Raw genomic sequence first — 16,305 nt, forward strand, 5'->3', positions numbered from 1 at the left:
ATTCATTTCTATTTTTTCAAGATTTAAAATAATACAAAGCAATGTATTCCCATATTTTTATTGAGTTTATAATTATTATATTAATAATATACATATATATTTAAACTAACTAGTCACATAATTTTGTTGGATTAAATATTGAATTTCCTTGATATAATATGATACACTAGTTAAATAATAAAAACTTCCATATAGTAAGAGATTTAAGCTAGATCAAGATCTCCACATATGTAGATGTTAACTTTGAGGAAATAGGGCCTCACCAAATTCTAACTCCTCTAGACACCGATTTCATAGTGCTTGCTCTTTGCGTATTATTGTTGCCCTTGACTCCCTCACATATACAAAGAACAAAGTAGATTTATTCCTATAATGAAAGGGAATTGTCAGAAAAAAAAATACCATTTGACAGTCCAGGAATTATAAGCTCCATGAAAGGCACTCGTTTATAGATTGCATCCCGTTTACACTTCTCTGCATCCCCGTTGTTATAGATCAAATCCAGTATTTCGCTGATCCAGGTTGTCCCTAAGGAGAAAATGGAAGAAATTAAACATCTTTGTTGAAAATAACATGAGAAAGTCAAGAGAGGGAAAGGTGTTTTGTAATATCTGAAATAAGCAAGCAAACAAACAATATGTGGTTTTTATTTCCACTTCTATTTTTTATCTTACTCCTTCCCAGGAAATGTTCTTCTTTGTTTGTTTGTTTGTTTGTTTGGGAGGTTTTGTGGGTTTTTTTCTTTTGTTTTTTGGTTTTTTGTTTTGTTTTGTTTTTGTTTCTTCAAGACATGGTTTCTCTGTGTAGCCCTGGCTGTCCTGAAACTCACTCTTCAGATCAGGCTGGCCTCAAAATTAGAGATCCACCTGCCTCTGCCTCCCAAGTGCTGGGATCAAAGGCGTGCACCACTACACATGGCAGGAAATGCTCTCACCTATCAGGGATGTAGACATATTTATTAAATGAAATCTAACTTTAAAAGCCTCAAAAAGTAAATAAACAAAGGTGTGTACGAAACAGTGAACAAGTAATAATACCACAGTCCCTTTCCCTCCCCAATACTCCTTGGTTAAAATGGTTTGATTTAAATCAAAATATTCTAAAATACATTTGAGTTGGATTTTGAGTAGGATGGGCAGAGAAAATAGCCAACTTTGCTATTATAGCTTTGAATTGAAGAGACTATCAGATAACGATGATCAACATATAGTGGAGGTGTGAAAAAATACAAAGAACCTTTGCCTGTAACAATCAAGATGCTATATACAACAATAGGACCCATTTGAGCTCAGAATAGTGATTCACTCTGAATAATATGATATAGTGTCTCACAAGTCCTTTGAAAAAGCGCCTATGTCATGTGAGAACATGGTCTGCTCAATTCCCTATATCCTTTGATTATCAGGTGAGTGGGGAATTTCTATTGAAAGAATATAACAAGGAAGAAAAAATACCTTTTTAGCTGTTCTTATAATAGTAACTGAAACACTGAAATGTATTATTTAATTAATCTGTGTGGATAACATTTTAATGAATGAAACATGAATGTTTACATTTTTGGATTGTTTCCAGATACTAGAAATGATATACATGTAAGGCAATGTCACAATCAAACCCAATATTTTGTCTGATAACTTGGGAAATTAATTAAAATAAAAGTAAATGAGAGAGAATGAGAAACATTTGGCCCAAACCACCTTGTTTTCCATGCCTACAATGTCTTATGGTACATTTGTTCACTTCTAAAGACCCTGCAATCATGTGGGTTTTGTGTGATCTTGGTAGATCAGAATATCTTAAATTCTACTTTGTTTGTCTGTCTGTTTGTTTGTCTGTTTGTCTGTTTGTTTGTTTGTTTGTTTTTCCCACTAGGGAATATAAAGGAGAGTTGATATTAGAGTATTTATTAGGTAGGAAGTTGGACTGATTGTGGATCCAAGTAAATTCATAGGATACTTACTGGAATTTCAGAAATGGGCATGAATCTATCTAATCTGAGGCAATATTGTCCCAGCTAACCACAATACTCCTTTAACATGTTAGAAAAACTCAGCTTGAATTAGACAAGTATCTGCAGGCAAGAAAGTTCCTGAGTGTATGGATCATTATCTAACTGCCTACAGTGAATAAATTAAAAGTTCTTACCAGATTTGGGATAGGTGGAGATCAAAAGATCGTCAGGCCGGGCCTCAAATGACTCCACTTGGGACCACTGCTCAGCAATGCTCCAGAAAAGAGGGACACCTTGAACATCCACTAACTCCCTCCTGAAGATATCCAGCTTCTGATCCATTTGGAGAGACTAGATTTTAACAATGGTTAGCATTAATCAACTTTAAAATGTTACTAATTCCCACCAACAGCCAGGGTCTGAGCTGATGTCTGTGGCTCCTGTCACCACCAACGGCTGTGCTTATGGATGTTGGGAGTCTGGACAGGTGAGACCATGTTGGTGTCCAAGGGCCTTGCTGCTGCCTGGGCCATACTGATCTGGGTGGCCTGTGCTGCTACCGGGCCATAGTGATGTCCAGGCCTGAGCTGCTGCCGAAGGCCATGTCTTGGTCTGTGTCCTGCTCCGGCTGGAGTCTGTGATGACGTCCTTGGCTCATGTAGCCACCAGAGTCATAGGAGCCATTTAAAGGCAATGCTGAGTCAGTCCTGTCCCTCACTGGACTAGAGATGGTTGGCCCTGCCCCTCACCAGACACTACAGCATGAGAGCTGACCCTGCCCCCCCGCCCCCATGGAAGAGCTGCCCCACACATACTCAGGAGAGAGGGCCCCATCCCTTACAATAAGCATGGAAAAGTCGGCCATGATGGCATGGGTCTAGGAGATCTGGCTCAGCCCCTCACCTGAGGAGGGGGGTGGTCAAGACAAACTAGCTCAGCTACCACCCACACCCACATCTTAGGCCTTGGGTTGGCCCACCTAATGGTCCTGCTAAATGATAACTGTAGGATCTTTGTGACTCAGAGCAACAGCAGGATATCCAAGCCGAGTTTTGGTGAGGGTTCAGCAATAATGGTGTGCCAAAGGCCAGAGGTCTTGAACCAGACCAATGACTCATTGCAATAATTATTTTATGGCTGGGACTGATTAGACAAAAAGGGTACATTGTGTGACACACTGTTGCACCCAATGCCACTATGATGAATGAAGATGTGTTAGAAAGATGGAAGTGAGAGATGGGGGTTTTTGTTTGTTTTGTTTTTAATTGATTTGGGGGGTTATCTTTTGGGAGGGGGATGCAGCAGGGGTTAGAGGAGGATATGGAGCTACCAGAAGGTGAACAGAATTGGGTTGTATGATGTGAAATTTCTAAAGAATCAATAAAGAATTATGTTATTAAAAATGTTACTAATGTAATAGTAATATGATCTCTCAAACTTCAGAGACATGAACTCAGTTCATGTGTGTTATAATCAAGAGAAGAAAAGAAATTGAACAAATAGAGTCTTGTGAATTTATTTCCATTTATGCTATTCATACACAACGTAATATTACCATACTTCATTTGTGTATCAATACCATGTGCCAATGTCAAGATACATAATAAAGTTACTACATTTCAAATTAGGAGAAGACCGTAAGTCATGAGGCTATCAGTTCACTACAAGTTCTGAAATGGCAAAGCCCTCCTTATAACAAAAATCAAACACAGCCTAAATTATAATGCCCTTCCTTTAAATTTCTTTTTATGCATTTTTAAAATTCTTTTTACATACCAACCACAGTTTCCCCTCCCTTCCATCCCCTCCACACCACCCCCATCCACTCCTCAGAAAAGGTAAGGCCTCCCATGGGGAGTCAGCTAAGCCTGGCACATCAAGTTGAGGCAGGACCAAGCCTTTCCCACAGTGCATCAAAGCTGAGTAACGCATCCCACCGTAGGGAATGGGCTCCTAAAAGCTTTAAATTTCAAGGTAAACTGGGAAGTTATTTTAATTATATATGGCAGGCTACAAATTAAGAGAAAATGTATGTGTGAGGTGTGGACAAGATTTAGCAGAGGAAATAGAAAGCATAAGTAAGACACAAATGGGCATGCCGAAATGCATGAGAAAAAACTCATGAGGTCTCATCCCTGCACAAAGATCTATAGGCAAGTGAGTAAAGCTGGGAGTGAGAGGTGGCCCTCCCTTGGGAAGAGCACACTGTTTGTCTAATGCCAAATGGTTACCCCTGAAAACATACCATGCAAGTATTATATGACTCAACCAGTTATATTTAAGAATACATATGTATATGTAAATTATTATATGCATGCAATAACAATTGATGAAAAGAGAGGCCATTGTTTTGAAAGACAGTAGAGAAGGGTTTAAGTGAGGGTTTAAAAGTAGGAGAAGGAAAAAGTTTTGCAATTAAAATAAAATATCAAAAATAACAACAACAAAAGGATAAAAAAAGAAATAAGCTTGAAGTTAGACAACTCTTGAGTATTCATACATACATATCTTCCACTAAAATCCCTTGAAACACTTGTCATGATTACCCCAGGTTATCTTATATTTTCAGCAAGGTTATAGATAAAGGCACTTCTGTTTATCTCTTACCTGTTATGGGTAAGGGGAGAACTTGAAATATCCCATCAATTGTACTCCAGAATCTACCTGCCTTCGCGTTTAGCATGAACTGAAGGATTCTTTTACTTCATCTAAAAATCTAGCTTTAAAGTTTTTGTAAAACTGAGACTTTGTATGAAGTTGTTAAGAAGATTCCCACTAATAAGTATCAACTACTTGCCAACGCAATTCAAAGCCAGATAGATGTCATTGATCAAAATAAGCAGGCAAAAAAACCCCAGCTCTCTGTATCTGTAAATTTTACATGAGCAGAATCAACCACCTGTGCATTGCAAATGTTTACAGATAGTTTCCTTCTATTATATCATAAAAAAATGATATAGCAACTATGTGCATAACATTTATATATTAGGCATTATAAGTAATATAGACATGGTTCAAACTTTTGACAGGATATAAGTAAGATGTATGCAACTATTGGGTCATTATGTAAAGAACCTTAGCATCTGAACATTTTGAATCTTGCGATCTGGGAACCAATTTGTGTTGAATATTAAGAGACTTACACCCAGATTGTGTTTGAATTACAATTTTTTATCCTCTTTGTGCCTTCAAATTCTCTCAAATCCATCCCTAACTGACATCAACTGGATATATTTTTTAAGGCATGCAGTGCAAAGTGTTGAACAGTTTGTTTCCAATTAAACATTTTACAATATGAGATTTCTTAAAATGATTCAAGGTTATGCAAAACAACTCCAATTTATAACACACACAACATAAATTTACGCGTTGGCACCTGGGTTGTGTTTCCCATCAACACTATCTTCTCTCCCTACCAACAAATAAGGCTTGGAAAACAAGGCATAGCTCTAGTGTTGGGAGCTGTGCAGCCTCATTTCAGAATCAGCATACAAATGTCCAATGGGTCTCCATGAGGCAAGACCATGAAAGACGGTCTCTAACTTGGCAAGGGCCAGTGAACTTTGTGGCAGCGCAGAAATTTGCTGAATCCATAGAGCTTACAGGCTCTTTTCTCTCTCGTTATGGTGTGGATTCTTTGGGTGGTTTTCAGTTTTACTTTGTCAGTCACAGAGGCAACAGCCATAATTTTCCCTGGAAATTCTGTGTTTTCTCCTTAGAATCAGCAGAGGACTAATGCTCCTCAAATTTCTTATCTGGAATTGTTAACTACAACCCCTCATCCTGGGAGCTTTTCTAACTCAATAGAGATAGGTAGGTACATATGAGAAAGCAACACTTGGAACATTAGCCATGTCTCACAGTTCGGGAAAGGAAAGTAAGGCATGAATACACAGGGGAAAAGCCTCAGGAGTACACATAGCACCAACTGTTTAGAGAAAGTTTCCTGGACACCACGCATATAGAATCAATGATAGGATCTAGTCTGATCCAACGTGGAAAACGCATTGGGGAAAATGTTGATTGGATAGATCCATCTTTACCATACACAGGAGCTTATATTGTTGAGAGACGTATGGTATAGTGAGATGGGGAAACAGTGTCTTATCAAAGTATGCCTTTTACAGAGAGATTGAGAGATGGACCCTCTTGTAGAAAAAGGATCTGTATAAAAAATATATCTTGCCAGCATGAAAGAATTGCTTAGGTTTGATATTGTTGACCTTAAAGCACTGTACTCATGTCTATTACTTTTTAACTTTGTAACCACAAGTAGCTGCTGACTGACATAAGTACTAAAAAAGCAGGGTGTGTCTGGCTAAGTATTTAGTTAAGCCTTGTAAAAATCCTGAACTTTATGTCCAGAATAAGGTTATGTAGGGAATGGAAAAATACATTTGGGGAAACACAAAATGGAACAATGGGGGCTTTTATAATGACTATGATGTATTTCTTAAAATATGATGTATCTTAAAAGTCAAAAATAGGAGCCAATAATAAAGCTGTTTGTGTAATCTTAGCAAAAACAAACAAATAAACAAAAAAACACTGTTAAAGTAAAAATAAAGATGGCTTGAGCTATTTGGGGCATGAGTGCAATCCACTTGGTAGTCAGAATTTTTCCTTGCGCTGATGTCCCTTTCCCACCTTAGGACCTGAACCTGAGCAGAGGCTGAACCCCAGCACTATAATGTTTTGAAAAATCATAATCTGACTGCTTTCAGTGTCCCAGTTGTTTTCCCTTGCTATTTCCAAGTTATTCACAGCTTGCTCTATGCCCAAGACATATAGTCATATGCCAATTAAAATAGGGGATAGTTTGAGTAACTCAGTTGATTTTGTCACTGTGAAAGAAATATTAGAGTGCACTTACCCAAACTAAGACAGCTGCAAGCAATGTCCTTGGGAAAGCAAGTACAGTCACTTTGGAAATCAGTCTGGAAGTTTCCCCAAAGGACTGGAAACAGAACCGTCATATGACCCACCTATACTACAAAGGACATTTATTCAATATCCTACCACAGAGACATTGCATATCTGCATTTGTTGCTGCTCTAGTCACAATAGCTGAGAAATTGAATCAATCTAGGTTTTCATCAGCAGGTTGATGAATGAGAAAATGTGGCACATATACACAATGATATATTACTCAGCAATATAGAAAAATGAAATTTGCAGGAAAGGGGATGCAAATGGAAAAAAAAATTATGCTGAGTAATGCCACTTAGGCCCAGAAAGGTAAAACTATGTTCTCTTTCATAAGTGGATCCTAACTTCAAATATTTTGTTTTGAGTGCTTAATTTGGAGTACATGAGGAAACCAGAAATCTAGAAATAAACAAATAAAAAGGAGTTTGAAAAGATTTACTCTGCATGGTGAACAATGTTGCTCTCAGAAAACAAGTTATTAAATGAAAAATTGCAGTGCAAGACATAGGATTCCTACCTATATTTTATTGGTCACATAGCCCTCAGACATCTCCAGACAACACGAGTACTACCCTTGTTTTTGGTCACTCACCATACAATCATGGCAAGACCTTATTCCTAAAGATAGCACACATGTGTATTATAGGATATAGAGAATTCAGTCTCAACTGACTGGAAACAGTTACTCCTTACTGGTTAGTTTTCTTGAGGCCAGAAGGGGCTACACAGGCTTTTGGGGGGAGAAAAGGCATTTATGGTCTTACCTAGCATGGTACCTTGAATGCTGCAGTAATGACCTGCCAGGCAAGCTGTATCATTGGTGCAATGGTGGGATGACTGTATTGGGGTAACTGATTGCTTCAGATTAGATTTGAGCTCTGTGCCACGAGGAAGAATTTCACACACAGTACTGTAACTCTGGTTCAAAAGGCCATGGCAGAAGAGGTCATAGGCCCCAGGGTAGAACCTGATACTATTAATTAGGTAAATGGCCATGTTTTCAAGGTTCTTCCTAATTACTTGTTTACAACCATAGACTGAGGCTGCACTCAGTTGTGGTCAGAAGTCAGTGGAGAGAGAGGCATAACTGATTAAAGTGGTAAGACTAATAGACTGAGTTCTCAGCCCTCAAATGGGACATCTATAACAACTCTCTCCCCTCTAGACTCAGGGAATATCACTGAAAAAAAGGCAGAACAAATGTAATAGCCAGAGGATTTAGAGGAGTGCTGATAAATGTCCTCTGGACAGGCATGGCTACCTATCATACTCAATGTGTACATCATAGCACCTGGGGCTACTCGCACAAGATCTGAACAATAGCAAGCCCATCAAAGATCCAGTACAAATCGGGTAGATAATCTTCTGGCTTTTTTCCTCACCAGGAGCTGTTAGAAGATGAGGGATGAGGAATAACTCAGTATTGAAGATGTGGATACTTGTAGCATAACCATGATCCAGTGAATGATTCCCACATCCATAAACTTGTGGGCAGCACTAACTTACTTAGTGGTTTATGAAAAATAAATAAAGAGAAAAGGTATGCGCCATGAGGAGGAGTTGTTGAGGGAGTGGAAGAGGGACTGAAAGTGGAAAATGGAGCAATATGACCTTATTTCATCATCTACATCTATGAAATTCTCAATAATAAAAAATACACAAAGTAAAAACATTATTAACAACAAAATACCAGGTAGAGTGTGGCCAGTCCCTTTCATAAAGGACTTTATATTCTTAATGATCATATAAAACTAACACATGCACAATCAGAACGTTTAGGGCACATAGTGTATTCTTTACTTCACACAAGATTCCTATGTGTCAAGCACAACTGTGTCATTTTACATTTTATCTAAGGAGGAAAACAGCAATAAGAAACTTAATTAATTCTACTCCAGAATTTACTATTAACAAGTGTCAGAATTTGGTTGAGACCAAGACAGTTTGACTCTATTTTAAAGTTGTATTATAAGACATGAAACAATAAGCAATAATACAAGGTACAGTAAGAGAAACTGCTGGCAGAGGAATAATCGAGGCAAAGTGGTATGAGTTTCCATTGAGGATCTAGAGCAGACTGTGCTAGTTCAAAGAGGCTAGTTAGCACTGTTGTTCTTACTCCCTGTATTCCACAATAATGAGCTTCACATACATAAGTGTTAAATACAATGTATTAAAGAGCATATGAAATAACTTAGAAAAATACAAGCCTACTTAGGATTTCTTTAAATAATATCCATGTTCTCTCAATATCCACATAGTCTACTTGATTATACAAAGAGTAAGATTCCAGCTGCAGTTGCTTCTGAGTGAATATTGAAATATTACAGGATGGTTTAGATACTGGTCTTTGAACCTTGTAGAATGTATGTACTTTGATCAGGATCTGATAATCACAGATCGTACAAGATGCTCAGATACCAAAAGTATGTTTGATAATTCTTAGGTCTTTGAAATTTTATGTATAAATTTAAGATTACACATTTGCAATATCGATGCCTTAAAAACACACAGCCAATATAGTCTCGGAAGAAATACAGTTAAATTTGGCTTACCTTTAAGTCCTGAGAGGTTTAAATGAATTGGCCCAGATGAAGAGTCAGAGCCAAAAAATTGTTAAAAGGATGATGCCCCTGGACAGTACACAACTTAATATGAGAAAGAAATTAAGTTGTTGTAAGCTCAGGAAATGTTGAACGATGTTGGTTTCCCTAAGGCCACTTCTCTGTTTACTTACCTAAAAATGTCCCTTGAATATAATTTCCCCAGGGGGTAATTAAAAGACTTTAGAAACATCTCAATGTTTTGTACATTGATAACAGTCACTACTACTCAGTTATTAACTATGGTTTGTGGGCTTTCCAACCTAATGCTGAATTAAAATAATCAGTAGTAAAGCTGAAGATATTTTGTGCCTTAGACATTAAAGAAAATACCAAACTCATGACAATCAATACATTATTCTCCTAGAAAGTGAGGTCTTGATAGTTAACAAATCCTTTGTATGGAACAAGAATTTATCAGTCAGTGTTTCTACACAGTGGAAAACCTAAAATAATAATAGGGATAGTATGGCTAAGTCTGTCTGAGAATGACATTATGAAACTTGAGGAGGCAGTTGTTTCTGGTTCTTCCATAAACCAATAGTATTTTCCTGAGATACATTTTTTTTTCAATTTCCTGATCTTTATTACTTGACAAAACAGGAAATATTAAAAAATGGTCACTCAAATTTGTTTTATTTCTAACTTTACACTTAGTTAAGGTAATGTTCTCTAAATAACAGATTACTTGCTTTTATAAATCATAGAAGCAGAAACAAGAAAACCATGAATACTTAATCAGAACACTCTTATATTTTTTAAAAATTTCATCAGAGTGCAACTAATTCAAATGCTAGCCAGCTAAGTTATAAAAACTCAGCAATAACATTTATGAGAGTTAATTTATATAAATTTAAAGAAGAGTTTTTACCCTGACTTTTATGTAACATTTAACATTTCATCACTGTATAAAAATGACACAATTATCCTTCTATGACAGATTTTTTTATATGTAAGAACAAATCCATGTTTCTTTCTACTATATTTTACAAAAATATCTTAATTAAAATTATAATCACTAAATTTCCATCAGAGAAATGGAGTTACAAAATACTATGAAATATCATATTACTCTAATTTTATTGGCTATTTTCACACACACACACACACACACACACACACACACACAAATGCCAGAGAGGATATATAGGAAAAAATGCACTCATATACTTAGGGTTCTATAGAAAATATAAATTAATATATTCATTATGGAAAATATGAAAGGATATGGAAAATATGAAACTAAAAGATAATGTTTACATGTGGTCTCCTGAATGTATATCCCAAGGAGAAAAATCAACATGTTAAAGAGCTACCTGCCTTGACGTGTTTAGCAGTAGCTAAAATACGGACTCAACCTAGATAGTCAACAAAGGATAAGGAAAATTGTGTGTATGGGCATGTGTGTATACAAAAGAATATCACTAATCTTTACAAAGTAATAAAATACTATCAGTTGTAGGGAATGAATAGAATAGAATTGATGAGTAAGGAATAGTTGTAACAGGAGACTGGAAGGCTGGTAGACACAAGTAATATAGGACATTTGAATAACGGGTATTAAAACAGAGAGAATTAAGTCCAGGTGTTCTACATTCCAATGAGCCATAATATCTTATTGCATATTTCACAAAATCTAAAAACCCAAAGAGTAGTAAGGAAAAAGAAAATGTTATCTCTGTAATTGGATCATGGCACAAACCATGCAGGTATCAAAATAGCACATGTCATTTTATTTCTGCGAATAATTAATACATATTTAATTAATAATGAGACAATAATTGAAACATGTTATCAAATTTAATTGGAATAAATCACCAAGATACATCAAGGTAAGAGCTAGAATAAAACTATTTTTTTATGAAACAACACAGTCTACAGTTTGAATATATCTCATCTCCATTTACTATTTTTCTGTCAAATGCTGGCATTTGAGACGATTCCTGTGTGTGGATATCTGTAGCCCTCACTACCGGCTTATGACACATTGACAGATATTTTTATTCAGGTACCACTAATCTAAGGGTCTCAGTGATTTTCTTAGTTGGGGTTGCTGTTGCTGTGATAAAGCACCAGGACCAAAACCGACTTACAGAGGAAAAGATTTTATCTTATAGCCTGTAGTCTACCACCAAAGGGAGTTAGCGTGGGTGTTCAGGGCAGGAACCTGGAGACAGAAACTAATGCAGAGAATAGAGAGAAGTGCTGCTTGTTGGTTTGCTCCTCATAGTTTGTACAGGCTGCTAAGAGTTCCCAGGAACCATCAGCCCAAGGGTGGCACAGCCTACAAGTTGGGCCATCAATCAAAATGTACCACAGGTTGACCAATAGTCTGGTCTACTGTTTTCTTAATTGAAGTTCTTCACAGGTAAGTCTGCTTGGTCATGTTGACAAAACCACCGGCAGAGTGAAGTCCACTACTTTCTTTAAGGAGAATCTCAAGAAGGCCAGTTGTTCATGGCTACTTACAAGTTCATGTTAAACATTTACCATGATTTAGAGCCATAAATATATCTCAAATATGAAAATCAAACAGAATTGCTTTCAATCTCTTTGTTTCAGTTTTCTTTTTAACTGCATCAGGGAAACACAGTTTAAGTTTCAGTAGGTAAACAGACGCTTACAGTCATTGCATTGATGTTTAATAATTAAATGAACTATAAGTAAATATAATTGACATTTCTATGGCATATATTCATAAAAGTTGATGTGTAGCTAGAGTTTTCCGGCCTTGCCCACAGTCAGGACAAATCTCTGTCACCCGCCAGTCCCACAGCCGCTCAGACCCAACCAAGTAAACACAGAGACTTATATTGCTTACAAACTGTATGGCCGTGGCAGGCTTCTTGTTAACTGTTCTTATATCTTAAAGTAACGCATTTCTACAAATCTATATCTTGCTACGTGGCTCGTGACTTACCAGCATCTTCACGTGCTGCTTGTCCTGGCAGTGGCTGGCAGCGTCTCCTTCTGCCTTCCTGTTCTTTTATTTCTCCTCTGTTAGTCCCGCCTATACTTCCTGCCTAGCCACGACCAATCAGGTTTTATTTATTGACCAATCAGAGCAACTTGACATTCAGACCATCCCCCAGTACAGCCAAGTGCAGACCATCTCAGACACCTGCACTCAGGCCCATGGTCCTAATCATCCTCTATGTAAACCTGCTGGGTAACGCCACAAGGAACCCAAGAAGGGCTCCCACAGGACATACATTAACATCCCACAGCAGGCATGTGTTGATAATTCATTTATAATTACTACTTGAGAATTATCCGGATTGAAAAATCTGGAAGTGCCAAACTGCCCAGTCTCCTCTGCCTGACATTTATGACAGTCTAATGATTCTGCATTTAATTCTTTGCCCAGAATTCAGTAAAATGATATGCATGCACTGCAAGTAATAAAAATGGTCTTTGATTTCTCAGAGAAAGAGAGAATTGCCCTGTGCAAACACTTGTGTATGCAACAGTCTGAAACATATAGATTTTAATGAGGTACAAGACTTTGCCATTTTGTTCAAGACTTTTGAAAGCAACTTCTAAGCAACATTTGAATTTAGTGGCAAAGGCTCTTTTTGAATTATCTATGTCAGTTTTTAGATAACAAGACTAAGTTGCTCTTACTTTCAAAGAACAAAGATAAATTTGCTAAAATCCCTGGGAGAATGGGACCAGGAAGAAGGGTCAGTGGTTTAAAATACTTGTTACTCTGGCACAGGACTCAGGTTCACTGCCTAGCACCCATGGTGTAGCTCACAAATTTCTTTAACTGCTATTCCAGGGGATCCAGTGCCATCTTCTGGCCATCAGGTGCATGCTTGGTACACAGACATATATGTAGACAAAAATCACCATATATATTAAATAAATAAATTACATATATAATTCATATATGTGTATATACAGTTGGCTATAATAAAATGAGAGAAGGATTATGAAGATGAAAAAGATATGAGCCTTTTAAAAATTACATAAAAAAATCTTTGGTATCTGGAAATGTAGATATTACAAGACAGTACTAAATGACTTTAAAATAATATTATCCTATCATCTTGATGTTAAGTTGGAGATGCAGTGATTAAAATTTCATGGTAGCTAATAAATGCCAATAGTGGACATATTTAAATTCCATGACAAATAAGAATGTAATTTCAGACAATTATCAGAAAACTGATTTCAAATTTTCAAATGTATAAATTTTCATACGACTGAGAAAAATAATTGTACCTTTATTTGAAAAATGGTAATTGTGAAACATTTACCCACAGCCCCCCAAAATTATTAACTCCAAAACATACATTGATTTACTATACTTGCTTTACTTTCCCGTATTTTTGTTTTAAAATGCATCTAACCTCTTACATTTATTCAAACAATAAACATTCCCATGACTACATCACATGTCTCTTCATCTACCAGAAAGATTTTGCTTTGTGTGAACTTGTTACCATAGTGCTTTGGTATTAAACTGAAGCCAAGGAGATAGAAAGCAGTTAAAAGAACATTCTAACGGAAGAATCCGTCCAGTGACAGCAGCGGGGAGGGGCACTTAAAATCAAATACGAATATCCTTTAGAAAATAACAAATCTCCAGAAATTTAAGAACAATTACCATAGTGGCTTTTTATTATATGACAAAATAAATTATACATAAAAACATCAAATAGCCAAAATATTCTAGAAAAGCAACATGAATTAGTTATCAGTGGCAAATGTGCTTGACTAATATTGACACAGTTCTTCATTGTGGAGAGATGGGAGAATCCCACAGAAACAAGCTCATTTTGATTACCTTTCCCTCACTCTTGTATTTATGGTTCCTGATCACAGATTATAGGACACAGTCTCTGAATATTCCCCTGTAATGAACAGAAATACTGAAGAGAAGAAAAGTAATATTTAATGTTACTGTAATTTATATCTTTAATATTACTTTCATCTTTACACACCTAAAACTTAGTAGACTAAGTCAATAAATCTTTAACTATTAATCTTTTGTTCTTACTGGTAAGAAATCCAGATTTTATTTTACTGTTATTCAAATAATGGACTTTATAAATTACTTACCAGGTACTTGCTATGAAGAACTGGAGGTCGAGACTGTGTTTGTAGAGACACTATTTAATAGAAGCCTCCTTCTCTGAGTTGTTTTGAACAGTGAAGCCTGAATACTAATGAATTGCTTAAAGCTGTGTACTACACTTTACAAAGCCAGTTGCTGTTTTATGTTTAAAAAGCTCAAGAGAGCTTTGGATGGTGGTTAAAATAGTAGGTAGAATAAAATACAATAAAAGAATATATCTATTCTGAACTTACTGCTCTAATATAGTTGGGATCAACAGTGAAAGCCCTTTGTTTTCACTGTCAAAGCTCCTAGTTGGGAAAGAAAAGTAAACTACAGAGGTTCCTGGAAGGCTCCACAACCCTAGGAGTCAATCCCAGGAACCGTGGCTGAGCTCCACAACAGCAAAGGCAAGAAGAAAGAAGAGAGGTAATGTGACCAAGAAAACACTGAGCAAATTCTACTCCTTAAATGGTGCTGTACCAGCCCGAGACAAGTCAAAATATCTACCACCATTTCACACCTACAATTGGTAACAATGTCAACTTCCAAATAAATGTAGCCGGAGAGTCTTGTAATTTCTCCCATTGCCAAAATGTGTGCTAGGGTGTGCTTCCTGCTTCTGTTCCTAAGTTTCACATCTGATTGCTGATGTGACAGAATAAGTTGATGTTAAAGCCTCCCGTTTTGCAATATATGGAGGATATAACTGTTTTTTTATTCTCCTATGTGAATATCTCAAGCACACATATTGTTTGGTTCAGATGAAAGACATTGACTGGAGATTTTTATTTCAGTCTGTTTCAGGGACAAAGCCCAGCACAGTCCAAATGGCCTGTTTCTATGGGAAACAGTCACAGCACATAAAGCACCCAGAGGCAGTTAAACATTTGAAAAGATCAGTGCAATAAACAAAGAAAAAAAGATTCCTAGATTGCCTCCTTATGTCTTGTAGCCAGCAAGTGATTGGTAGCCTTTAAACATGCTCCCATGTTTCCCTGCTACAGGAGACTGAAGATTTTTGTTCTAGTAAAATTGTATTATGGAACTATTGCTTACAATCATAGGACAAAGCTGAAACAAATGTGTGTATACATATACATGTACATATGTATGTATGTATAAACAGAGAAATTAGAAGACAAATCATATTCTGCTCTTTTCACTGAAGTGCAGACCACTAAGCTTGGTCTCCTGAAAATGAACCAGGGAATTCAACAACAATCAACTTGATTTCACATTCCTCTTTGCTTCCTCTCTCCTGCCAAGTAGAAACTGAAGGTACCAGGCAATATAATCCATAAACATTATCCTCCCAGTCCAAGAACCAACGTGGAGAAAAGAAGTCTTAACTGAAAAAAGCCAACACAGTACCTTAGAGGATTTTCAGAGGTGTTACTTGCATTAATTCTAGTTACAATTGTTATTTTTAAGCTATTGCCAAATTGACTGGTGAAAATCATTTAAAAATGTTTTATAGAAATAAATATATAATAGATAATACCTAGGGAAAAATTTATGGATTGGTAGAATCTGTATCTATGATGTGTGACTGTAAATACATTTGGAACACATAAACAAATACCACTATACAGACAGTGTATGGACAAAAGTGAAAGAAATATGGCTTTCATTATACATGACAGAAAAAATATGGGTTTGGAGAAGGATGTGATCTGAGTGGATTTTATCACTATTACTCAGGCTCTGGCAATACTAGACCTAAAAAGAAAGTATATATACCCCATTTCTTTTAATCA

The 16,305-nt window shown here is 36.5% G+C and overlaps 1 protein-coding gene and 1 long non-coding RNA gene across 5 annotated transcripts in view; one reads left to right on the plus strand and one right to left on the minus strand.

The window, feature by feature from the left end:
• LOC102915587 (sulfotransferase 1 family member D1) overlaps positions 1–14,955 on the minus strand; it is a 26,575-nt gene extending 11,620 nt beyond the window's left edge. The window contains exons 1-3 of one of the 3 annotated variants that reach the window (XM_006983787.3): positions 9,436–10,135; positions 2,146–2,302; positions 403–528 (exon numbers count right to left, since the gene is read on the minus strand). In XM_006983787.3, coding sequence (XP_006983849.1) covers positions 403–528; positions 2,146–2,293 — 274 coding nt within the window. In that variant the 5' untranslated portion in view covers positions 2,294–2,302; positions 9,436–10,135. Of the gene's footprint in view, positions 1–402; positions 529–2,145; positions 2,303–6,824; positions 7,255–9,435; positions 10,136–14,550 lie in introns of those variants that run through there. The other 2 variants (XM_076546559.1, XM_016002345.3) reach the window with 2 other exon arrangements.
• LOC121820936 (uncharacterized) overlaps positions 1–16,305 on the plus strand; it is a 36,472-nt gene that overhangs the window by 1,408 nt on the left and 18,759 nt on the right. The window lies entirely within an intron of this gene.

Source organism: Peromyscus maniculatus, chromosome 10 (genome assembly GCF_049852395.1).
Source record: "Peromyscus maniculatus bairdii isolate BWxNUB_F1_BW_parent chromosome 10, HU_Pman_BW_mat_3.1, whole genome shotgun sequence".
Taxonomy (NCBI): domain Eukaryota; kingdom Metazoa; phylum Chordata; class Mammalia; order Rodentia; family Cricetidae; genus Peromyscus; species Peromyscus maniculatus.